Here is a 27,093-nt window from a genome sequence, read left to right as displayed (position 1 = left end):
GTAACATCTCTACATTCACACAGTAGCCATGCAGAGGAAAGAAGGAATATGATTTTTCAATAAGAAAGGCTCTTTATTAGTGTTTGAAGGAGACTCTTGCCTATGTAGTCTAAAACTCTAGGAGACTCTGACTGTCTTCATGAGGCTTAAATTACTGGGTGGGTCATGTTAACTTTGAACATCTGCAGGCCAAAAATGGGTGGCTCTTTAATTAAGATGATGGTGAAAGCATCTCACTTGGAGTTGTTAAGGAAAATGTCAAATGGTATCTCCTACCATAATCAGTATGAAACCTCGGTGGGCAATAAGAACGAGCGCTTGTAAGTATAAGTGTGAGATATGACTATTCATGTTGGGAGCAGGCCCAGACACTAGCTGCTACAGAGCATGAGACCAGTGCTTGGGTTTATGTAAACCTCAACTTACCGACAGTACTTATATCTCAGGGAGATAATAAAGTAAAATATTCAGTGGCACTTTCCACAGCACTTGGCAATTGCTAAGTGCTTATTAGGTGTTATAATTTCCATATACATACATATACATATATTATGACATGTGAGTGTGGGCTATTTCATTTCTTATTGTAAAATACAGAAGAAAAGTTTAGGGGTTAGAGGGACTCACTTTAAAATGAGGAAACTGAGTCACAGAAACTGGATAGAATACTCCTAGATTTGAGAGGAACCGATTATGACACCCAGGCCTTCACGAAGGAAGTGCCCACTGCTGATGCAGTGCACCGGGGAAGAGCTTTTGGCCTTAGCTTGTCCAGGTTTGCCAACTTAAAATTACAGATTTTCACCTTCGTCATGTGCAAAACTGATGCAAAAACGGCTAACCTGATAACCTGAGGGTTTTATCGCAATCGGAAAGCACTGTATGTGTGGTGATATCTGCCCCTCAACCCCCCCTTTAAGCCCATGCAGAGCAAGCACAGATTCAGACACACACACGAGCCTGGGAAAGTATTAGTCACGTTCACGTTGGGCAGTTGGTGGTCCAGCAAAGGCTGCGGTCAGCCGGGGCTGCATGCTCTCTGCTCTGGGGCCTGCATGCTGAGTGGCCCAAAAGCAGCACTCTGGACAGCAGCCGTGACAGCTGAACCCTTGTCATGCTGACCTTCAGGCACCTCACACCCTGCAAGCTCTGATACACAGCTTTCTTGCAGTGACAATGTCAGAGCCCAGTGCAGACAGAATCCACTCCACTGAGAGGTTTACAGCGCTGGCGTGAGATGGGTGACCACGTGGGATGACCACATCAGAACCGCACATTCCGAGTGGCAACTTGCCACATTCTCTACAAAGTAAGAGTTTCCATTTTCATTTTAGTCTTTCCCCAAGTGAACTGCCTACATATGGGCCTAGCAGTATTCTGTGAATAAATTCCCATGGGAGCATAAAGCAGCCATGCTTGTGAAGCTGTGTAGCTTGGCCATGCCTGGCCCAGAATCATTAATTCTCAAAGTACAACAACAGAACTTCAAAATATCAGTATTCGTTTGGGGCAAGGACAGAGATGGAGAAAATGACATGAGATTATACTGGAAATAGCAAGTACTTGTAATCTGAAGGATGGAGTTTCACAGTTATGGAACAGAGCATACCCGAAGGCCGTAAGAAATAGAGAAATAAACTATCAGAACTTGCAAGTGCCTTAAAGATAACCTCATTATTTATAATATATATAAGTATATATAAGTATATAATATATATAAGTATATATATATATAATATATATAAGTAATTCAACTAACAGCCATTAATTTAGTGTTAGGCTTATTTTTGTGTTGTATAAATCATTGCTTGAAATGGATTTCTTTTTTGTGAGAAATGGGGAGGGTCTATTGAAAGAATTAAATAAAAACATTAGAGTCAATAAATACTCAGCCCTATTTGATGCAAACCCGTTTTCTTTGCTCTTCAAATGTAATTTAAAATTATAAAGCATGGGTTTCTTATTGTGAATGACTTGGTAAAGTACCAGGTCCCTAACTAGATGCCACTTAAAAAATCTAATCTGACACATAATTCTGTTTACATATTGCTCAGTTAGCCTTTTCAATATGAATATTTTTTTTTTTAATCATCAAACACCTGGCTCAATTTTGGTCCCAATATACCACCTTTTTTCCTATTGCTTAGATCTTTTATGAAAAACTATACCATTGAAAACCCTTAAAGGAAACAGACTTTGGGGATACACAAAGCATGTTCTTTGCAAAGGTGGAAGGGGAATCGTGGGTGCAGGGGTGGCAAAGGGCCGAAGGGTTCACAAAAACCAAGCCGCTAATGGTATTACTTCTTACCTCTTGGACTCTTGACTCGACTGGGTTTTGGGCTCTTTTCTTTTTTTGGATTCTCTTCTTGTATCTTTTTTAGTTTCTGGTTCGGGTGAGGAGGGAGTTTTCCTCCCCTCAAGGTCTGCATTTGGTAGCAGCCCACTAAAGTACACATGCATTTGTTGGCTTTGCAGGAAGGATGGTTGCATGAGGCATGCAGAGGGTGGCCAGCCAGAGAAGAATCGAGAACACACATGCACAGACAAAAGGAAAGAGAAAGAGGGATGCATCAAAAAGCAAAAGAAAAATGCATTCAAACTAAAATAATAAGCAAAAAAGATGCAAACTTGCATAAGGAAAATCAGAACTGAAAAGAAAATAAGGAATCCAAATCCGTTTCCATGACAAGATGTATAAACGTAACTGTGAACCAAGTGGCAGTCTTACAATATGAAACCCAGACAATGTGTATCATAATTCATGATGATGTTTACCAGGGAGTTTACAAAAACACTTCATTATTTTATAACACTTTCTTATTCAGTAACATATGTAGAATCCAGTGTGACAACCCAGAGAATATAATGCAACTTCTCTCCCGCTCTCTCTTTTAAGAATTCAGTCCAAGAGGCTGTAACAGATAGTCATCAAAGTGTACATATTTATAAAAAGCAGAATTATGCCCAAACACACTGCAGGTATCAGCGTTTTCACGGGTACCTTCTATGCAAGAAAAGGTCATGTGTTGGGCCACCAAGTCTTGTGACAATAGGAGATGAAGGTAACCTGCTTGCCTGTTAAAATATTCAAGCCTGTGATGCTATTGTTACTAGCTCTAAATGTTGAAGTTGCATTTCATAAAAAATTTGATCCTCATTGGAGAGAAGAAAAAAAAAAAAAACAACAACAGAGAACAATTCCCACAGCTATTTGGGAGCTGTATGGCTTGCAAAGCCGAGGAAGGTTAAAACAGCCCCGGCTTCACATAAAGGTGGTAAACTCTGGATTATTCCCCAAGTGGATCTCCCCAAAGCAACAATTTGCTCATCTGATCCTGGTTTTGCCAAGCCACCTAGCTGTCTTCTGGGTGTGCCTCCCCTGGCCGTGCACTGGGTGCTTTGGAATAATGTAGACTTATCTTTATACTAATGTGACGCTACACACAGCGGGATGGTAAGCTGGCTGTGGCAGCGTGGAAATTTATTCCATGTCTCCAGAGCCAAATGGCAATGTTCTTAAATTATTTGCTGCTTTGCATTATTCAGAGCACGGATCTTTTCCTCCAGGAGCTGGGCAAGGTCTTAGGAAACACAAGGCTGCGTACAGAGTCAGGAGACCCGAAGCTTGGGTCTCGTCTGCAAGATCCCTGTCACGAGGGGGTGCTTGGGCTGTGATCACTCCAGCTCTTCTCACCTCAGTGGTGACATGCCAAGTGTTACTGGCGTCTCTGCCTTCCAGCCTCACCTATCTTGCTTCAGCTCTTGGCATGTGCCTGGCTTCCTTCTTCCACAGGACAGTTGTACACGCTGTTCCTTTTGCCTGGAGCCACTCGACTCCTTCGTGTGCTGCGGTTCTCAGCTCTCACATCATTTCCTCAGGGAGGTCCCCTGCCATTCTGCCACGCCAGCTGAGTCACACTCCTTATTAATTTCTACCCAGAATTTTCTTTCATTTCCCTGGAACACGGATCTTAATGTATCTTCCCTGGCTTGCTGTCTAGTTTTTGTTCATGTTGAATGTGTACCAGAGAGTGAGGCACTCAGCAAATCGTCATTCTCTACTCCTGGGGTGAACGAAGGTAATAAGCAAGGTAATGAGCAACTCATCATTCAGTGCTCCTGGAGGGAATGGAGGGAATGGCGAGAGCAAACAGTCATATGCCAGGCCCCTTGCTGAGTTCGTTATGCCCCCTTTATACCCACTTCTATCCTCTCAACAACCCTGGCAGGGCACTGCTCGTGTGTGTGTGTCTCCATGTTCATGTGGTGAACACAGGCCCGTGGAGCTTTCGGTGGCCATCACTTCCTTCCTTCCACCTTGCTTTAGGCACCAACTCTCACCTGCCGCTCTGTCCCCCAGGCTGGCTGGTCAGTGAGCTCCTAGCAGGTCCTCCTGTGTCTGCCTCCCTTCCTCACCATAGGCACGCTGGGATTACAGACACTGGGGCAATGGTGTCCGGTTTTACGTGGGTTCTGAGGATCTGAACTCAGGTCTTTATCCGCTGAGCCATCTCCCTCGACCTCATGCCCATTTAAAAAAAATGTATGTTTATGTGCATGTGTGTGTGTGGTGTTCGTGTGTCTTCATGTTCATATGCATGTGTGTACATGTGGGGAGGAGGAAGAGATCGAAGTTAGGTGGTTTTCTGAATTGCTTTCCACAATTGATTTTTTTCATTTTTAAAAGATATTTATCTATTTATTTGAGAGTAAAAGAGAATGCCTCCAGCCACTGCAAACGGACTCCAGACACATGTACCACATGTGCATCTGCCTCACGTGGAACCTGGAGAATCGAACCTGGGTTCTTAGGCTTTGCAGGCAAACACCTTAACCACTAAGCAATCTCACCAGCCCAAGTTTTTTGTTTTTTTTTTTTTCAGATAGGATTTCTCACCAAATCTGAAACTCACTGGTCCCTCTAGACAAGCTAGGTAGCAGGCCCCAGGGTCTCCCCTATCTCTGCGTCCCACGTGCTACAAATGCAGGTGTGCATCACCAGCCTGGCAGGTTTTGTATGCGCTAGGGATCTAAATTCAGATTCTCAGGCCTGTGCACCATCTCCCCAACCTCCTGCCACTCCCATTTCACAGGTGAGAAACTGAGGCACGGGAGGTTTAATTACCAGCCAGGGCCACTGATCGTCAAGGGAGTAGCAATCATTAGTATTATTAGAAATAAATAGTAAATCAGAGTGGTTTACCTGTACAGTTCCTCTGCAAGTGCCGTTTGCCTTGCCTTCACAGCCTCTGAGCACCTTTGTATTCTGTGTGCGTGTGTGCACACGTGTGCGTGCATGTGTGTGTGTGTGTGTGCAGGGATGGATGGGGAGTTCAGGATGACGAATGCAGCAGAACTGGCCACATCATTATCATGATTGCTGTTGTCATCATTTGGGGACCCCTCGGGCGCACCCTTACCTGTTCCCGTGGACGTGGGACGCGCAGAAGGCGAAGCTGTAGTGGAGCAGGGTGGGGTCGATCATGGCGCCGTTCTCTGCCCGTTCCAGCAGGTCTCGGAGGTAGCAGAGGTGCCGGTGACACCCGCGGACTCCATTTCGGGCGCAGTACTCGTCTAAGACAAACACCTGGCCCGGGCTGAACCAGCCCTGTGTGGGAAGATAGGAAAACACCGTTGAACAGGTTGTTTCCTGGAGTACTGCGAGAATTGGGAGTGGCTGGAGAAGAGGACTGGGGGAAACAACACAGCAGCCTGTGCTACGTGTTATGACGACGTAGGTGCTGACCGGCGCGCGGACACACTGGGGACACTACCTGCTCGCAGCCTGCTGGCAGACGGATGAGGGAAATCCTGTCATTCCCGTGATGCAGGCGGAGGAATTAACTGAGTTCAGGGATAACATGGCATTTCCTAGTGAGTGGTGGAGTTGTCTGAGGACTCCTGAGAAAGTAAGTCACCAGGGGTTCCACCACTGAAACTTCCAGGAAATTTGAGGAGGGGCTGGGGCGAGGTCTTGTTCATCCTCAAAAAGAAAAACCTAACTGCCTTGGAGGGGCAGGTGCAACCCAGTGAGGAGGCAGGCAGGGCGTGATGGGCTTGGGTTTTTTTTTCTCTCTCTCTCTTTCTTCCTTTCTTTTTTGTCCTTCTAGTTGTTTTGAGGTAGGGTTTTGCTTTACCTGAAATTCACTATGTAGTCTCAGGGTGGCCTCAAATTCACAGTGATCGACTGACCTCTGCCTCCCCGGTGCTGGGATTAAAGGCTTGCGCCACCATGCCCAGTGATTGGCTCGTTTTTATGCATAGCGAAACAAATCTAGGTTGGGAACTCACCCAGAGAAGACACATGAGCTCAAGGCCAACTCTGTATTCAGTGTCTTCTGATTCTCTCTTCTGGAGTGTTAAAGGCATATTAGAGCTGGATCACGTATATGCCAGGACTTCAAAAGTCTTTTTGCTTTAGGAGAGTTTTTACATAAATTTTATTTTAAAAAATATTTTTGTTTACTCATTTGTAAGGGAAGGAGAGAGAAAGACAGTCAGAGAGACAGGAGAGAGAGAATGGAGGAGAGAGAATGGATGTGCCAGGGTCTCCTGTCACTTCAAATAAATTCCAGATGCATGTGCCACTTTGTGCATCTGGCTTCACATGGGTACTGGGGAATTGAACCTGGGGTAGCAGGCTATGATAGAAAGCACCTTTAGCCACTGAGCAATTTCCCCAGCTTTTTACATGCATTTTAAAAAAAGAAGAGAACAGCAGAGCTCTCTGAAAAGACCAGTTTTCCAGTGGTGAATCAGATTTGAGTCAATACAACTGAAGAACTTCTTTGTGTCCCAGTTTACAGTTCTATTTTTTTTCCCCTTTCTGCTAATTATTTGTTTCCCTATGTTTACTTGGTTGTGATGAGACCAGCCAAACTCTTCAACAAAAGAGCCTGGATGGAACCTCTGATAAAGAGGCGATTTTTTTGCCAGGGTGGAATCAAACCTGCTACCTCTGGAATGTAGTCAGGAAAATAGATGCCCAGAAAAGCCACTTGACATTGGAGATGATCGCTGGGTGGAGTCTAAAATCAAACTGAATTTTATGATATCAGGTTATTTGAGGCAATAACTGAAACAATTTAGGTAGTTCTTCATGACCTGGAAAGTTGGACCTTTTAAAAATTATAAATTTGGGCTGGAGAGATGGCTTAGTGGTTAAGGTACTTGCCTGAGAAGCCTAGGAACCCAAGTTCAATTCTTCAGTACTCATATAAGCCAGATGCACAAGGCAGTGCTTGCATCTGGAGTTGTTTGCAAAGACTTAGAGCCCCTGGTGGACCCACTCTCTTTATCTCCCTATCTCTGTCTGTAATAAATAAAAAAAAAATAATTCTACTTCGAGGGTCTCCTCTGAGTTACATATTGAATATTGTAGTATTTTGACAGAGAAAGGGCAAAAGGAGAAAGTAAGAAGGGACAGGGAGGGCCCAAGGAACTTGTGCGCTGGGCTTTGCAACACGGTGATCTTGTATTAGGGATTCAGAGACTGTTCGATTGACAGCGTGCAGCTCAGTGATACATCCAGCGAAGACGGCATTTTTCCTATTTCAAATTATAAGTTACTGCGGAGGGCGGGAGAGTAGTCGAGGCAGTGGGCTGCCCCTATAGGCAACTTCTTTGCCACTCCATCTGCTACCCCAAATGCTAAAGCTTAGAAGCAACATTGCTGTGAAAGATTAAAATATATTTTCTACGACTCAGATGACACCAAGTCTTTTGTAGATGCCAAAATAGCTGCTTTGAAAAGAGTTGAAGAAATATCAATTAGGAACTGAGTCGAAGACACAGAAAAATTTATGTATCCCTGCTGGTCGGTCTCCAAAACTAACTGAAAAAAAAAAAGATTGTAATAATGAGAAAATGGAATATATAGAAGCAGGAGATAAGGTCTTTTAAAATTTCTGTTATTTTCTAAGATTCTGGAATGATAATTAATAGATCCAGACACAGGAAAGGAAATTATTCTATTTTGTTCATAATTTAGTTTAGGATTTTGGATCATATTTTTAAGCCTATAACAACTAATTGGAAACAAGCTTCAATATTTAATTTCTGTTTTAACTTTTAGAGGGCATTTACTAATTCTCCTTCATGTTAAGTTTCAAAATGAGAAAATTGTTTGCAAAATCAGATATAAGAAGAAGTCCTAAAAACAATACATCTTAAGAAAACCCTCCACAGAACAAGAACTTTTATGTATACATAAAAGTGAATGGTTTATATTCAGGTGCACAATCTTCTAATTTTCACAAATGTAATTTGTAATTAGATAATTGTAGAAAACACACTTGAGAAAAATTGTGTGGCAATACAAGGTAAGCCTTTTTATTTGTATTTTTTTTTAATTTTTAAGTTGTGTTCCCTTCCAATTTGGCAATGTCGGAGTCTTCGATGAAGAGATTCTAAACCTGAGATAATCGATGTATCATGTATGAGCCATAGATTAATAAATCATTCCACAGAATCCCGTTTCTATTTTTGAGATTATTTTACCTACTTAAAAATATCTTGGCTTCTAGTGCTGAAAAAATACAGAAGCTTAAAATTAAAACTAGTCAGAATAGGGCTTATGTTAACCCCAGTTAATTATATAAATATTAATAGCACTCAAATATATTAATTCAAATGTTTGGAGTCAAGAATGAAAATTTCCCTATGCATAAAGTTATCTGATCATTTCTTTCTACCTTCCCATCTTTCGAGGGGAACTAATAATATTTTCCTTTAAGAGATGAAGTAACAAGTTATATTTTGTAGACAGAAATGAACCAAACCTTTCCTAGGCTTTTGAGCTTCATAGTTGAAAATTTACAACATATCTTCAAAATCCAAATACAGCTCTCAGAGCAGTCACTTGAATTTTAACTAATTTGAACCTAGGTTTAAAATTGGATCTTAGGAAATGGTGATATTCCTGCTGGATAGTTGGATTTCTAAATGTCCTGTGCACCATTGAATAAAATTCCTCTAAAAGGGTTAAAAATAAAGCTATGAATATTAAGAAGAGAAAAGTATTGTCTAAAAAGCAATCCCAAATCAATTAGGCATATGGGAAAAAGTAGGGTTTATCAGCAACCATTTTGATGTTCAAAAGTGACATGAAAAGATTCACCCCTTTCTGAGTTAGGAGTACAGGTGTGGGAAGGGAGATGAAATTTTTTGTAAGTTCTACATAAGCAGGTGCCAACTTCCACTACCCTCTAGGGAATATTTCTCATGTAGCAGCTGAAAAGGCGGGCGGGGGCTGGTGTAGAGAGGATCGGAAGATGGGGAATTGGAAATGACTCTTGTGAGCATTTCCTGCAACCTTGTCTTGATTCTTTGGTAAGAAAACTATCGGTGTGCAGAAAATCAACCACATGCTTACAATGGTGAAAGCAATTCTGTAACGGGGGAAAGAGCTGTGACATAAAGGTAGAGAAATATTCTGTGTATTTTCAGACGTGATATTTAAACTGCTGTAGATCAAAGGATATACTTGCCAGGCAAGAATAGGAATCGTTAAGTCTGTGATCCAACGTCAGACGCTGCACCATCTCAAAGAGGGAAGCGTGGTCAAAGTTACAGGGGTTGGAAGAGATAAATTCGTCCATGCCATGTTTTTGTGCTCTATCTGCATCTGTTCATTTATACATGTAGAGAGAGACACAATTTAGAGAAACACATCACATTTTCTTTGACATTTCAAATACACAGGAATCCACGAGGCATTATGCATATTAGCTGCTTGCCCCTTGCCTCCCACCAACATCCCCCCTAGATATTCTTTTCGCCTCTCATTGTCAACTTGCATCATTTATTAGTGAGTTTACTGCATTTAGGCAAAAATATATTGGCATCAATATGTTTATCAAAGAATCACAATTCCAGTGCATTCTTGTAGCTCTGTAACAACTATGGGTAAGACCAGAACTTCGTCTGCATTTCACCAAACACTGAAAGCAGATCGGATCTTTGTTGACAAGAACCTAGTTAGCACGAGAGGTTTTTAATAGATTCTGCCATTCCAGCGGTTATGTCTAGAGTAATTTCTCGATCATGATTGGGATTGTTCTGGAATAAGGGTTTTGCTGATTTTCAGCAAAGTGACAAGTTTTGTGTCTTCCCCTTCCAAATCCCCAGAGCCAATTTGGTCTCACAAAAGGTTTGAGTCCCCACCCTCCAAAATTAAAAAATTAACAACAACAAAAAAAAGATTTTCATTGAAACCTGGCGAGTAAGTTAAGTGGGAATTTAAGTTTGTGAGAGGCAAGGGCACTGCCTTACACTACACTTATTCCATGAGCAAAGCTTATGAAAGAGACGAACAAGTGTACCCAGCAAGGGCCATGATCTGCAGCTGATTGTGAATTAATAGTCTCCATGTATTCACACTTCCCCTTACAGGGTGAAGACTGTAGGCAAAACCTCCTAAGGGCTAACTAATTAATCTCAACATGTGTAACTAAAATATACTATCCTCAGCTGACAAAATTGCTCTGAGAATTCAACTTGAGTGGTACCAAGCAAACCCTAAAGAGGTAGGAATGAAGGTCTGTTTTGTTAAAGACATCAGCTCAGTCCACCTCATCTTTCCTCACTCTCCTGATACAGTCTCAAATCAACAAGATTCTATTCATCTCTTTGCATGCAGCATTTTGCTGGAATGCGGGGATCTGCCAGGGACCAGTGGTACTATCTGCGCAAAGGGAAAATTGATTTCTGACTTGGGAGAGTATTTGAATAATATTTTCATATGTGGCCTCTGTCCCAGGAATTTTTTTTTCTTCTTTCTCTCTCTCCCATGCTTAGGATAGAGCTGTAAGCTTGATTTAGGGGAACAGAGTGATTTCTCCTTGCTGATTTCAGAAATTGTTTAAGCCTCAATGTGCAGCTTGTCAGGTCTATCCTGTCCTATTGCTGGAATTTTTAATTCTGTCATTTTTCAGAGAAGCATTAAGTGGTCAGTGTTTGAATAAGATGTGTTGTTTATGCCCAAGACACACAGAGGCAACTGTTTCCAGAAGGCGAGCTGAAGAATGCGTATTTTAACAGCCAAATTGCTCCATTAAGTGGTAAAACACAGGCTTTTGGAAGGGATATCACAGTGCAGGAAATATATTAGAGAATGTACAAATAAGAGCCCTCCTTGCTGTGTAAGCTACCTCAGATTCAAGTGCTTTGAAACTGAGGTTGGTGCTGGACCTTGGAGCAGAATTTGGTTTGGTTGGTTGGTTTCTTTTGCCTCGGGAGGGTGGGGTCCATGGAGCTGGAGTTGGGGTGAGGGATTGACTGCTTCTGGGCATAGGTGTGCTCCCCAAGACAGGCATCTTCATCCGTTTGCAACTTGAGGTCTCCTCTGTCATAAAGACCCTTGCACCAACTAAGTGGCCCTTCTCAATCTCCACCCGTGGATCCTGCCCTTCCCAGCCTGTCCTGTGAGTCCCAGGTCAAGGTGGTTCAGGAGGAATGAAGCATGGGGTGTGCCGGAATTGCTCATCCTGTTACAGCCTCATAAAAAACAGCCTCCACCACGGGCCTCTCACTTCTAGCAGGCAGATCAGCCAGCTTCGCTAGCGGCAGCCTCTGCCTTCCAGCTTCCTCCGCAGAGGCGGCATGCTGTCGAGCCGGCCAGGGCCTTACTTTGCCAGTTTGGCTCCGACAGTTTATTACTATTCAATTATTACAGCGCAACCGGTCGTTTAGCTTGGAGGGAAGCTCTTAAAAACCACAGCCTTGATTTCAAGTGTCGGCCCCTTTTACGTGTTAAACCCCTTGGACACTGTACTGCTGCTGACCTATTTTGCCATACTGGCCACTCAGGAAATGGTCTGACAAGGTGACTAAGCACCCTCAGGAAACCTGGATATACAGCCACCCCCCACCCCTAGCCTATCACAGGGGCCCCGTGAATATAGCTTCATGGGCTAATTCTTGGCTAAGAGTGTGTCTAAAGAACAATTTCCTTTTCTCCTGACAGATTGAAGCAGACGTACAGAAAACTATGGGTAAAAATCAGCCCCTGTTTGCTTTTTCCTACAAAAACCCTTAAAAAAAAAATCTTCTTCTGCCTTATTTTTTCTCTCTACTCTCTCTTTGTCCACATGGAAAACGATTCAGAATCCATACTTAGGTGTTTGGGGATCTAAGCTGACCCCTGTTTTTAAACAGTTATCAAGTTCTGGGCGGAGCTGTTTATCTCGGAGTCTCCGTTTTCCTGAGTGGATGTAGAGTTGACCTTCTGTTTTTTTTCTTTGCCACCAGGGACTGTGTTTACATGATACGAATCATAGCTTGCACATCTGTATGTGTGCGATGGAGCACAGTGCTTGGAATTGTCAGCAAGCAAACTGTGCAGCTCTTGGATCTTAGCTTACACAAAAATTACCATTTACTCAGAATTAGGCTCATTATCGTAATTGTTCCAATTAGTCAAGAGGGCTTATAAAGGTAGCGGGCTCCCATGATATCTTGAAGAGTTTCCCGGAGCTTATATGATATAAATGAAGGAAATTGGAAATGCTTTTCTAAACGAAAGACTATTTATTTATTTGGAGGGGGGAATGCACACTTGCTAGGCATGCATCACTTTATATCCAGCTCTGTGTGGGTGCTGGGGAATTGAACCCAGGATGGCAGTCTTTGCAAGCAAGTGTCTTTAATCACTGAGCAGTCTTCCCAGCCCTGGGAATGCTTTTTCAAGTTGTCAACAACAAAAAGAAATTATCAGAATTAATTATGGATTTTGGTCATTACTGTCCTCTGCTATATTCCCACTGTTTTACACAGAACCTAAGAACTTGAAACATCATATAACAGATTTCTTTATCAAAGGAAATAAACTCCCTCTATCAATAAATGCTTTTGCTTTCTTGATTTTTATGGAATACGGGTACACCAAATTCAATGGTAACAGCTTATTTGACAGCACTTAAGTGGGAAGAGGCTTCACAGCCAGTGGATTTAAAGATGGATCTACTGTGCTTCGTTATGGGGTATGTCCTAGGTGACTGATGTTTCTGAGACTCTCTGGGCTCATTTGTGACTAAGACTACTACTGTCAAGGAGCTGTTGATGGGTTCTAATGAGAAGTACCTGGAAAGCACCTCCATGCAGAAAGCACCCAGTGAAAGCTGTCCAGGAGGAAACAGGCAAACTTCTGAGCGCTTGCAAAGCCAGTTTGCATCCAGCTGTCAGTGAGCCAAGGATGCCTCTGAACGTATAACACAGTCCATCTCCTTCCAGGAAGTTGGCAGCCCTTTCCCATCGCTCTGCTTTAAAGTTCTTCTCTGCTCTAGATAACCAATTTGCATGTCTGTCCATTCCTGCTGGGTTATGTTCCAGTGTCTCTGTGGTCAGGACATGCGTGTACAACTGAATCCCTCAGGAGTTAACATGTTCCTGGAGACAACTACTGACTGAGATGTATCCCCAGCCCTGACCTGCTATTTCTTTTTGTTAAATATTTTCATTTATGTACTTATTTGTTTGCAAGGAGACAGGGAGAGAGCGGGGGGGCGGGGGGGAGAATATATGAATGGGCACACCAAGGCCTCTTGCTACTGCAAACAAACTTGAGATATATGCACCACTCTGTGCATCTGGCTTACATGAGTACTGGGGAATTGAACCTTGGCCATCAGGCTTTTGCAAGCAAGCACCTTTAACCACACAACCATCCCTTCAGTCTCTACTGATTCCTTTTCTAGCCTCCAGAGGAGCCCGGTCTTTATAAGTGGTTATTAGCTGAGTAATGGTGACACCTCCATCGCAGGCAACACCCTACTGGCTTCATTAAGGAGCCACACACATGGGGATTCAGATGGTATCCTGCAAATCCTAAAATGGTAACATGTGCTCCTACAGGAAAAAAAAATCTCAGAAGGAAACAGAATTCTAGGTGCAGGTGTCTTTGGATACCATTCAGATTGTCTGCCTGTGTCTCCATACATGTCTAGGACCATATGCATTACATATGTTGTCTATTTTAAAATAAAACACTGCAGTGGCCCAGCTGTTCCCAACTCTGCCTCAAAGAACTTGTGGGCGCTTCCCAAGCAACACCACACAGTCATTCTTGCCCTGCCCCAGTCTGTTCTCCCACAGAGAGAGCTGAGCAAGAAAAACAAATGCTTGGTGCCATTACATTCCTCCTGCACAAACAATGAGAATTGATGGATTAAATAAAAAGAAAACTTAGATGTTGACATTACCAGGGGATAAAAGAGCCCTGAGCAAAAGCATGAAAGAGTCCAATTCAGGATGGAGGACACTGAGGTCACTTCCTTTGCCAATAAGTGGCATGTGTCAACAGGGTGAAAGTGAATTTGAACATTAGGTTGAACATTAGGTTGAGCAAAACATTGGGAGGGCAAAGTGGCTGTGTAAAATCTCTGGTGTTGGGATTAGTACTTGTTTTGGGAAATACATATCAATGCTCTTTTTAAAATTTAAATATGATTTCATAAAAAACTAGACTGATTACAGTTTCAAAGCCAATTTCAACTTTTTTTCCCTCCAGACATAGCCTTGGGATCTTTTGATCTGCATGGGTTTCAAAATGTGCTGAAGTGGCCCATGTGGTTTCATAGGCTCTGTGGCCAGGGCATAATCCAACACACCTTTTAAACAATGCTGTCTCAATTGTAAGGTTACATTGTGTAAGGGTTTTAAAGTCCTTTATGGTGTGGGATAGGAGATTAACTTCAAACTAGGTGAATAATCAAGCTAACATTGGTACTTCAATGATAGGAAGAACCCTACACGTTATCAGGACACAGACAGAGGCTGAGGGACAGCAGCTGCATTTTCAGGTGGAAATCCATCAAGACCTTGACCCCAAATTGGCCTTTGGTTTGACCGTTAAGGAATACTGTGAAAATCCTGTTTCCTACAGTATTACCATTTAGTGGGCTGAATATTCTCTTAATAATCTCAATTAATCCCATTAATTTGACTATCTTGACATTAAATTATTTCCTCTCTCTCCCTCCCTTCTTTTCTCTCTCTCTGTAACATGCCATTTGTGTGCAGATACATGTGTGATCTTGTGCCCGTGGGGAAGCCCATGGGGCTTCTCAGGCCTGTGCCTTAACTGCTAAGCCATCTCTCCAGCCCCTTGTGATCTCTTATTAGTGAACATATATTTGTTTCAGAAAACTGAATTGTTAGATTTGTGAATAAGTGTACCTGGCTTGGATGAATATCATAGCTTTCAATTTTTTTTTTTTTTTTTTTTGAGATTGTTTCTCTCTATCATCCCAACATCTCAAGGAGTAAAAACAAAAGGCAAACCTTTTTATTTTGCAATGCATTACATTTTGGAACTTTTTCCGAGTGAGTGAAAAAGAAATTGTGCTGTTAAAGATATGGGATATTTTGGTTGCATTGTTCAATTTTCTGAAGAAAGCTTTTGACTCAGGAAACCCTCTCATGATAAGCTGTGGGTAGCTGTTTTATCATTGAAATTTAGAGCACAGTCAGGTCTCTTTGCTGCTCCTGATGGGTGCTGGAGGCAAGAGAGTAGCTAATGTTACGTTATAGCCATCTGTGAACCCCAACTGCAAATTGAAAGGTGACTTTGTATCTTTCTTATATGGAAAATGTGTGCATGTCATATCTGCTTGACAGTATACCAGGGAATGTATGGTTTGGACAATAACGAACAATGACAGTCGTCAGCCTCATCAGGAGAAATGAAATAAAGAAATGACAATGATTGATGGCAGCTGGCTGGTTACAGATTTTTCTAGAAGAGTTTTTCTTGGCGTGGTCAAGCAACCAGGGGACATTGCGGCTCGCCTGAGTGGTGGACAGCATGAAGCTGGAGCTCCTGCACCTGAGGCCAGAAGGCAGGCAGTGGATCACTTAATGGCAACGTCACTTCTTCACAGTGCTTCCGACAACACCAACCTAACATGAACGACTACGAGAGGAATTATATCTTTGGAAGCTAAGGGCTGGGTGGCATTTTACAGAAATTGTGAGTTTTAAAACTACTATGGCAACACACTCAAGGGGGTATAAACATGGAATATTGACTTCAACACTAATTTTTTGGAAAACAATTTTGAGTAGAAATCACAACAGAAATTTTGTCCATGACCTCATGCCAATAAATAAGTGCTTTTCATTTTGTCCTGTTGTAGTGATATTTTTGATGAACTTTTGTATTGAAATTACTACATTTTCAATTAATCTTATGTTTCTTATGGTATAAGTAAAGACAAATATTTTATACATGACTAATAATTTATCTTACTCAAAGTCATGGCAATACTCAAATGATATGTTAAATGTTTGTGAAGTAGTTGACAAAAATATGAACCTAAATTTAATATGTTCCATTTAGATTCTCTTATGGTGTTTGGAAAATTTGGGACTAGATTATAGAGGTTTATCCTTTTCAAAAGTAATTTACTTTTACAATGACAAGAAATGTGATTTGTAGTGTAGCTTTAGGCCATACAAATTAATTTGATATTGAATTAATAATTAATTATTTGCTACTGCATTCCTGCAATGCAGCAACTGCAAGTTGACAATACAAGAAGATATAGCAAAAATCTCATGAGATAAAACTACAGAAAGGTATTAAGACAAATGACTATTTGAAAATCTACCAGGATAGCAATGATCTGTGCAAATACATGTCAATTCACCCAGAATAGAATTCATTCAGTCACCTCTTCATCCATCCTTTCATTCTTGAGAGGGGAAAAAAAAAAAAGGATAGCAAAATCCTAAATTCCCACTAAGCCCACATTCTATAGTAAGCTTTTAAAATGCCTCACAAACATTCAAAGGAAAGTAAAGTTAAATTAAGTATCTGCTTAAAGTGGTGAAAAAGTCTGTCTGCTAGCCAGGGGTACATTTATGCAAAATAAAAAGAGAAAGAAAGGGATTAAAAGCAAATTAAAAGAAACAAATCAAAATAATAAGAAGGGCTACTATTAAACGTTTAGAAGGAATACGACCTTGTTTTTCTAGATTCGCACCCCGAGTATTCCAATACATAGTTGCCTGCCCTCCTGACCAAGATTCCTGGGTCCCTCTACCATCACTTCCTTGGTTAATACATTTTAAGTAGAGAGCTTTTTTTTTCCTCTGCGAATAAAGAATTTATACTCTCTTTTATTAGTAAACAAAATACAGTGGGTTTTCCTGAAGTTTTGGAGCATCCTTTTTTCTGTTACAGGTTTACTTTTAGACAAATTAATACAGATATAAGCAAAGTTGACATGGTTCTTGCTGTCACTGTTCTGGGGCAAAGGGTGAGTAGCCAAATGGCATTTGAGAGCAGAGGTCAAAATGCTCCTGGGCATTGTAAGACTGTGGACCCCAAAGCATTCTTAAATAAGGAACATAGGCTCAATCATGTCCTTAATCTGCTATTTTTGCATATGGTACTCCTGTGTACTATAGCTCTCCTTTCAAAATTAATCCTCTACGGGGTCTTAGTTGAAAACACACCCATAAGCCAGGTCCAATGAATTCTTTCATGCTCAAATAATACATTGACTTGATCAATTGTATTTAGCAATTTCAAGTCTTGCTCAGTTAACATCTTCGGGTTTCCTGCCCCATCTTTTTATTTGTTAGGTATCCATGGTGACCACACCATTGGTAGCTGACCATTCTAATCCTGGGAATGGGGAAGGAACAACAACCAGAACGCATTGTGTGGAAGAGCAAAGAGATCCGTGGTCAGGCAGTCAGTCGTCATGTCGCCGTGGGCTCCATGACACTGGCTACTACGTCTGCCATCCCACTGTGACGCTGTCTCATGTTCTTGGAATGAAGAAAAAATAAAATTAGGAGATGTTTTGTGGTTGGCTTTGCTCAGAGGTTAATTTGATGCCAATACGACAGCCCAGGAGAGGAGGCAAATATGCACATGTCACATGCACCCTAGCTGAGGCTGGAAGCTTTACAGTTCAAACCTAAGGTCCGAAAATTAACACGGAAAATTTCACTCCAAAGTCTAGACATGAGGAAGAATTAGGAGGGAGAGGGCAAAGCACATTGCAGGTGTCAGATAATCTAGTCTGATTATCTGAGCCGTGCTAGCTATGGGGAGCACTTACCGTTCAGTCCAGCTAGAAGTTAGCGGGGTAAGAAGGAATAAACCAGAATAACATAAAGGCTAGCGACAAGGCTCAGGAAGGCAGACAGGAGTTATAACCTAGCAGCTAAAAGTTCTTGGGTTTGAGCAAAGATTGAACAAGAGAACTCAAATGAAACCAAACTGAACCAAAATCAACTTCCCCCACCCCCAAAACCAACAACAGTGAACAAAATCCCCCTAACTGTCAAAGACTTTTTAAGTGGTAGTTAAGAAAAAATCGAATTAATTCTCAGAAACATCCAACTTTGTGGGGGAGGCGGGGGTCCTTGATGGGCTTAAAAGTTACAAGTTGAACAAACAAACATCCATATGACTAAGGTAAGGGTAAGTAATATATCAAATTGGTCAAATGTCAAAGCTGAAATTGTCTTCTTTTACCCCAACCTTAAAGGAGAACCGGGACACTGCTTTGTGCTGGCTCTCATACGGATGACAGGGACAAATGTCCCCCTCCCCTCGAGAGTGGCCACTTGCCATAAGAAATTGTGACAACACTCCAGTGTAGCTCTGGACGTTTCCAGTGCATGCAACACTGCCTTAAAACTGGAGAATTATAAGAATTATAATAATTATAACTTTCTGTTTTAAAAGTCATATAACCAGGTATCAACTTAGTTTTTAAAAGAATCTTAACTAAAAAGGAAAATAATTAAATCAACAACATACATTAAAAAAACAAACAAACATAGAAGAACAAAAAGTTGTAAAGGTTGATGGAACCTCCCCAAACCTTTGTCAAGTTACACACAAACTTCTGAATAGCAGGATCTATTTTTTCTAAGTTTTTTTTTTCTAAAAAAAAATCCATACAAATACTCCACTCCACTCTTTCTTAGACGTGTCTTTTACATTTTGAAATTGTTAAAAAAAAAAATTAAAAAAACTGCACCAAGAAGTCTGTTAATCTGAATTTGGAAAGACCCAAATACATTCGCAATTGCTCCCAAGTTTCTCAAACTCTAAAAATATCCCATTTTCAAGATTCCCTGCAACAGACAGCGACATGACAAGATTGGAGTGTTTATTTTTCTCTGTCCCCCAAACATTTCTACATGGTCTCCCTTTTTTCAATGTAGCTTCCTTTTACCATATAAATATGAATTGCAAAATCAAGTCACTAACATGTCATTAAAACAACTTGTTAACAAGAATGGCAAATACTTTGAACAAACACTTAAAAGTGGGATTTAATATGATATGTGAAGAGCTAAGTACTTAATAATGAACCTTACCTTTTAGAAGTTAAGAAATTCTTTTTAAAATGCAATACTTGATTTTTTTTTTTTTACTTTTTTTTGCTAGCTGGAGAATATGATTGAGTTAATTTTTATGATGAGACTTAAATAAATCAATTCGATGTACATGAAGGACCAAAGTTTGCTATTCAGAATTATGCTATAATTGCTTTTTCATATTTCTTGCTTTATAGTGCTTGGGGACCAACACATTCCAATTTGCTCAGAACTGAGGGGTTTCCTGGGACAAAGGACTTTCGTGCTGAAGAGCAGGGGGCGCCAAACACATGACGTTAAGTTTCCTGTATGCAGTGTGTCATCTGCCTACTGGTGACGGCCTGAGCAAATGCTAGAAGTGGTGGTGAGCCACGTTCCTGGAGCTCACTAAGCTATCACTAAGGAAAGCCACAGTCTCCCATGGGTGTGCGTGCTGACTTTGAACTCCTGACACCAAGGAGTACGAAGTCCCCGGCCCCCTTTTTGATTTTTCCCATAGCTCGCCTTCCGCTGGACATGCCTGGACACAGAAGTGTGTGCTGGCTAAACTGGGCTGGTTCTGACGGTCTCTCCATGAGAAGAATGGGAGTTCCATGCAGCACCGATTCAAAGTGTTTTACAAGTGCAGTGGATGGGCTCTGAGGCAGCATGGAGACCCCGTGCTGGGGTCACAAACTTGCCAGCGGGTCACTGGGCTGAGGCTCAGGGGACGATTGCTATTTACTGTAGGGTGTAGCTGTGCAGACTGGGGATCCAACTCAATGGGCACAATTCATATTAAAAATATTGTATTTATTTATTTATTTATTTGAGAGAGAGAGAGGAAGATAGAGAGAATGGGTGTGCCAGGGCCTCTGGCTACTGCAAATGGGCTCTAGACACATGAGCTACCTTGTGCAGCTGGCTTTACGTGGGTCCTGGGTAATCGATCCGGGGTCCTTTGGCTTTGCAAGTAAGCGCCCTAACCGCTTAAGCCATCCCCTCAGTGCACAGTTCACTTTGTTTTTCTATGAGAAAGAAGCCGCCTGTGGCTGGATGTGGTGGTCTTGTTCTTAACAAGTCAGGTGTGAGTGGAAAGTTCTCACACTTCTTGAAGAAGTTCTACTCAGAGGTAAAGCTCAAGGGGTCCCTAGAGAAAGTGCTATGACCCCTAGTTTCTGGTGTGTCACTTAGGGGCACATCGTGTCACTTTCCCAGCCATTGCAGCCTAGCAAGCATCCTCTTTACCCACTCATAACCTTTAGTATTTTGCTAGAGGACCCATTTCCTTTTCTCTCTCTCCACATATGTGTGTGTGTATTTGTATATGTATTTGTATATATGCATGTCTGCCTACGTGTGTGGGCACATGTGTGAGGGGGTGATGTGCCCTTATGTGTGCATGCACATAGAAGCCAGAGGTCGGTGCTGGGTGACTGGACAAGCTAAGGGCCAGCCCCGGGGATCTGCTTGCCTCTGCCGCCCCAGCACTGGGATTATGGGTGGTGCATACCGAAGCGCCTGGATCTTTTTTTTTTTTTTTTTTTTAATGGGGATTTGAACTCGGATTCTCACAGTGTGGACTCATTTCAGCTGAGTGACAATGGCGCATTGGCAAAGCAAGCAGTTTAGTGACTGAGTCATGTCCCCTAGCTGGAGGTGATCTTTTTATCTCTCAGTTATACTCGTCAGCAGTTTCAAGGAGGGCTGCGACAGAACATTCCAGCGTGGCACATTCAGCTAAATTCCAAATGCTGGTACCTGAGGACCAGCACTTTCATTTTATGACTAAAAACAAACCTCATCCTCATGAGGCATTCCCTACTTGACCCTTTCTTTGTGTATCTCCATGAAGAGTCACCCCCTCTTTAACAGTTTCCATTGCAGGTCTTTTCTGTGGTGACAGGGCACTAGGTTTTGAACTCAGGAACTTGTAAATGGTCTAAGCATATGCTCTACCCTTCAGCTACATCTCCAGCCCTTCTCCATCTAATTGCCTGCCTTCTCCCTCTCTTTTCCCTATACTACTGAGTAAAAAAAAAAAAAAAATGGGGCCCATTGCAAGCCATGTAGCAATTTCTCAATCTGAGTGGATGATGCAACAGTAACACTGAATGCAAAGCGAAATGACCTTGGGAGAATCAGGGATTATTTGGAAAAAATACAAGGATTTTTCCAAACATTGCCCAAGATATATCTTTTATGAGGTTGATTTCAATGGTGATTACAATTAGGATTTTTGGGTCTCGTGCGAAGAGTTCTATTTCAGGTGGGTATGATGGGAATGTGTTGTTTCCAGATGTATTAACAAGAGCTGTCAGAAAGAGTTTAGAGAGCAGGGTCCAGCACACAGCTGTCTTTTATTCACAAAACGTAAGTAAATATTGGATATGCCTTAAGTCAGTCAAGACCGTAGAAGAGAGGTGCTTGGGGCACTCATTGCAGAACTGTCTCTTCTCTCACACTTCTTTCTTTCCCTCCCTCCCTCCCTCCTTCCCTCCCTTCCTTCTTCCTTTCCTCCCTCCCTTCCTTCTTTCCTTCCTTTCTTTCTTTTAATGGACACCCCAGGGCCATCAACCACTGTAAATGAAATCCAGATGCATGTACCACCTTGTGCATCTGGCTTACATGAGTCCTGGGGAATTGAACCTGGATACTTTGGCCACTAAGCCATTGCTCCAGCCCCACTTTTGACCTCAGTGTCTTGCTCATTCTTTCCCAGTTTTCGGTGCAGAAAGCTACTGTGAATATGTGATTATGTGAAAGGTTGCACCAAGGAACACCTCTTCCCATAGGAAACGATCACTGAATGGGAATTCCTGGAATCACCCAACGGGTGGAAGTTGCCCTCCAAAAAGAGCTTTATTCCCTGATGCACACAGCTGAAGAATGCAAGTTGTCAGACAGAAAAGGCGCAGCAGTGGGTGTCATTAAACAGTTCATTTACTTCTAGTTTGTTTCTGTAGCTGTCAACTTGCTCCCCCACACCCACATCTGGCTTACAAGCAACAGAGGAGAAATTTGCAAGAACTTCAGGAAAGGGTTAGTTTCTGTTTGGAGGTCATCGAACTAGCTTTCCCCTCTACAGTAACTCTATGTCCCTTTTATCTCTGAGGCCAATCCCTGGGCATCTTTTTGTGTAACGTCCTGTTTAAACCAATCAGTCACCAATGCACGGTGACCAACTGCTTTGGCACTGGTCAATGTGTGAAACAGTCCAATTTCTGGACTGGCCTGTGGGCAGTCTAGACATGCCGAGGTACAGACATTATTAAAGCAGGGATTGCATGTGCATTCCTCACTAGAGTGTGTCATCTCTAGACAGGTGCCCGTGACCTCTGCTGCAGGAGTGGGCTCCACAGTAAAGTGAGGGACTGCCAGGACAGTTGATGCTAACATGGACTCGAACCTGAGTTTTCCTCAGTGACTTGATGCTCGTGGTAAGGTGGTTTCTATTCAGGGTGAACACTTCCATGGTAACAGATTATTTCATGCTTTATAAATCTGTTTTTGAAAATAAAAGTCTCCAAGCAACCACTGGCTTTCACCTTACCCCATGCGTTAGGTGTATGGGGAGGGAGACCCTGCCCCACAGAAGAAAAAGATACGGTGGAGGATGATGATAATAAATCAGTGCCCCGGCAAGAGGAGAGGAACCTGCATGTGGACCGAGGCTGGAACTGTTTAAGGAGATGGTTTCATTTTTGGGTCTCTGATATTTCAACTAAGAATAGGCTTTTAGGTACCATGCTTTTTTTTTTTTTTTTCACTGCATGTGAGAATGTCATCATTTATTTTTAAATGGTTCTATGTTGCAGATTTTTAAATTTCAAATCAATCCTATTTTTAAATTACTTTTAATATAAGGAAATGAAGCAATGATATGTTTATATATATATGTTTATATATATAAAATATATAGAAATAATATATATAAAACCTATTATATCTGAAGGACTCAAATACATGTATGTTTGGCTGTGAATTCCAAACTTTCTCCAAACAAAGAGACAAATGATACATAAAAGACACATTCCTTTCTTTAGTCCTTAATGGAGAAGATCAAGTATTGCACTTTAAAATTATTTTCAGCTAACATGTTTTGCCCCATGTTTTGACTGGCATTTACTATATGCGTTTAGAAAACATGATTTTATCAACACTGTGAATAAAACAACTAGGTTTTCTCATTCAACTTTAGAAGATTAATTCTACAGAGCTTTTTTTTTTTTTAAAGAAATGGCATATTTACTTACAAAATTGTGAGATGGGGGCATCCAGCTGGGGCACATTCCCTCCCTTGGCGTTAAGCTTCTGGACCTGGGTGGGGGGCACAGGCTTGTGTGACTGCCCAGTGGCCCGGTACATGGCTTGGACCCATAGGATCCGGTCCTGCTCATCATCGCTTGCAAATATCACTGTGTCTCCTTCTTTGACAGCGTTGAAGAAGGCTCGGCCACCCTCCAAACCTGCAAGGCAAGAGAGGAACAACTTCTGAGAAGAGCTGTGACATTCTCAGCAAGGTGCAGCCCTTAGAAAGCAGTTTCCACAGCTCTTCCTTTGGCCAGAGGAAGGGGGGAGTGGTTTATCTGACTCCAGGATGGGATGTTTGAAAAAACACTTGGCCACTGAATGGGACTTTGGTGTTAAAGACTGGCTCATGTTTCTCTCTCTCTGTCTACTGGAATGGCACATCAAGCAGGATGCCTGAAGGCTGGCCGATCACTTGCCTTATTCTAAACATCTGATTTCCTTCCTCATATTTAAAAACAAAGCGTTCATATCACCATTGTCAGCACTGATAACAACCCTCTCCTGTCCTCTCTTTCTGCTGCTCTGTCACGCTTCTCTTCACAGTGACAGGGGCCTTTCTACCAAGGATCCTCAATTGTTAGCATACACGTGGGACTCTGGACATTTGACAGAATGCAGCTTGTGAGACTGTCACTTTGATCAGGCTTTCTTTTCTTAAAAAAACATTTTTCTAATTAATTTATCGGGGAGAGAGAATGGGCAGGCCAAGACCTCCAGCTGCTGCTAACATACTTGTGCATCTGGCTTACGTGGGTCATGGAGAATTGAGCCTGGCTTTGCATGCAAGCACCTTAACCACTAAGCCGTCTCTCCAAGCCTCTAATAGGCTTGCTGATGGCATCTGAGGACCATCTTTAGGTCACAAGGACCCCACTCCCCTTATTTGGCTTTAAAACCCTTGCAATCAGGTTGTGGCTTGTCTGAGACTTTGTCCAGGCCTGTGGCGACATTGACCTCACTGTATCTAATGTTCAGTGCAGAGGCCTGGCTTTACTCGCCCCGCAATCAGCAGCTGAATCACGCCCTTTACTTGGCTCCCAGGAAATTTCACTTTCTGCTCACCTCCCTGGGTGTTGCTTCCTTCTTATTGATGGCTTCTTCCTATCTTTCTCTATAATTTCTCTAATATTTAATTAAGTAATTTATTTATTTGACAGAGAAAGAGGGAGAAAGACAGCGAATGGGCTCGCCAGGGCCTCCAGCCACTGCAAACAAATTGCAGACACATGCACCCCCATGTGCATCTGGCTAACCTGGGTCTTGGGGAATTGAACCTGGGTCCTTTGGCTTTGCAGGCAAGCATCTTACCCACTAAGCCATCCCTCCAGTCCCCCCCCCTTTTTTTTGCGTGTGTGTATTTTGGTGTACATTTGTGTGTGCAATGCTCATGCATGTGTGGGTACGTGTGAGTGTGTGCATGTGCATGTGGAGGCTGGAAACTGAAGTTGGTGTCTTCTTTGAAGGCTCTCTGGCTTATTTAGGAAGACAGGATCTTGAACCCAAAGCTTGCTGTTTTGCCTGATCTTGCTATCCAGCTCTCCTGGGGATGCCCAGTCTCTGCCTCCAGTGGCCACCAGGCCTACGTGACATTTACATGGAGATCCAAATTCAGGTCTCCTCATGTTTGCACAACATGTGCATTATCCACTGAGATACCTCCCCAGACCCTCATTATTTTTATTCTTCCTCGTCCTCCTGATCTTTGAACCGTGGGAGCATCCTAATGTTCTGTCCTTGTACCTCCACTCAGCCTAAACCCTTTTGGGATGCCATTCAACCTTTAAATACCACGGATCTTCTATCACCGCATTCTTACCTCTCTCACGCAAGAACAACCTGTCCCTTGAACTCCAAGGCCTGAGTTGGCGAAGCTTTTCTGGACTTTCGCATGTAGATGTCTGGCTGACATCCTGGACATGTCATACACCAAGCTGAACTTCTGATTTTTGTCCTAACCCTTTCACCATTTCAGAACAGCTAGGCCCATTTTGCTGGTGCTCAAATCCACCATCTTGGGGTCCGTTTGATTCTCGCACTCATTCCTCCAGCGAGTTTACAAATGCTGATGGTTCAACCCCTGGAACCCCCAGAACGGGGCTACGCCGTCTTCCATGCTGTCACCCCAAACCCAGTGTGGTCATTTGAATTTAATTTTTTTTGTTCATTTTTTACTTATTTGAGAGCGACAGACAGAGCAAGAAAGGCAGATAGAGAGAGAGAGAGAATGGGCGCGCCAAGGCCTCCAGCCACTGCAAATGAACTCCAGACGTGTGTGCCCCCTTGTGCATCTGGCTAACGTGGATCCTGGGGAATCGAGCCTTGAACCGGGGTCCTTAGAGTTCACAGGCAAATGCTTAACTGCTAAGCCATCTCTCCAGCCCTCATTTGAATTTTATTTCACTTTTTAAACTTTTTTATTTATTTGCAAGGATTGAGAGAATATGAATGAAAATACCAGGGGTCCAGCCACTGCAAATGAATTCCAGATGCATGCGCCACTTTGAGCATCCATCTTTATGTGGGTCCTGGGGAATGGAGCCTTGTGAATCGTAGGGAGCCCTTATGCTTTGAAGGCAGATGCCTTAACTGCTGAGCCATCTCTCCAGCTCCACCTTTTTTTTTAATAGCCTCCAGTCTGACCCAACTGCCTCAACCTTGCTCTTAAGAGTCAGTTCTCAGGACGGCAGCCAGCTACTCAATGGCTCAGTGTAACAGGCCAAGTGACTTCTCTGTTCAACTCAGCAGAGGCTCAACATTCTACTGAGCCAGAACTGGAAGCTGAGGTTTGCAGCCCACACTGGCCTCACACCTCCTGCAGTCTCCTATCTGCTTTTCTGTGCACTCACTTCTTTGTAGAAGAATTAGCCTCTTTCTGTTCTTTAAGTGCCCATGGCATGTTCTCACCTCAGGATCTTTGAACTTGGGTTGTCTTTGCCTGGAGCATTTTCTTCCACATATATGCATTAGTCAAACCCTCACCTCCTGCATGTCTTCATTTTCAAGTTACATTCATGGCTGCAGAAATGGCTGAGCAGTTAAGGCACTTCTTGCCTGCAAAGCCTAACAACCCAGATGCAATTCCCTAGTACCCCTGTAAAGCTAGATACACAAAGGGACACATGCATCTGGAATTTGTTTGCAGTGACTGAAGGCTCCAGTGTGCCCATCCCCCCTCCCTCTCCTTGGAAATAAATTAATTGATTTAAAAAAGAAAGTTATATTAATATGAGGCATTCTCTGACATTTACCCCCCATTACCCATCTCTTTTACTCCCTCCCCCCTCGATTGCTCTTATTAACTTCTAGTAAACAAAGTAACTTTCTTTGTATCGTAAGGCCAAGGGTTTTTGACTGAAGCACTCACAGCCATGTCTATGTAGCCTAGAATATGCATGGGACAGAGCAGGTTCAATAAATGAACATATTACGGATCCATGCTTTCCCCCAGGCAGT

General features: G+C 42.5%; 1 protein-coding gene across 10 annotated transcripts in view; it reads right to left on the bottom strand.

Annotated features, from left to right (window-relative positions):
* The window catches only part of Cadps (calcium dependent secretion activator), a 506,710-nt gene that overhangs the window by 156,200 nt on the left and 323,417 nt on the right, over positions 1 to 27,093 (bottom strand). For 7 of the 10 annotated variants that reach the window (XM_045135761.1, XM_045135762.1, XM_045135766.1 and 4 more), the window contains exons 11-13: positions 23,583 to 23,795; positions 9,492 to 9,628; positions 5,424 to 5,611 (exon numbers count right to left, since the gene is read on the bottom strand). In XM_045135761.1, coding sequence (XP_044991696.1) covers positions 5,424 to 5,611; positions 9,492 to 9,628; positions 23,583 to 23,795 — 538 coding nt within the window. Of the gene's footprint in view, positions 1 to 2,311; positions 2,471 to 5,423; positions 5,612 to 9,491; positions 9,629 to 18,074; positions 18,087 to 23,574; positions 23,796 to 27,093 lie in introns of those variants that run through there. The other 3 variants (XM_045135763.1, XM_045135769.1, XM_045135770.1) reach the window with 3 other exon arrangements.

The sequence above is a fragment of the Jaculus jaculus genome, chromosome 16, assembly GCF_020740685.1.
Source record: "Jaculus jaculus isolate mJacJac1 chromosome 16, mJacJac1.mat.Y.cur, whole genome shotgun sequence".
Taxonomy (NCBI): Eukaryota; Metazoa; Chordata; class Mammalia; order Rodentia; family Dipodidae; genus Jaculus; species Jaculus jaculus.
Note: the sequence above shows the minus strand (reverse complement) of the source record. Positions and strands in the feature narration are given on the sequence as shown.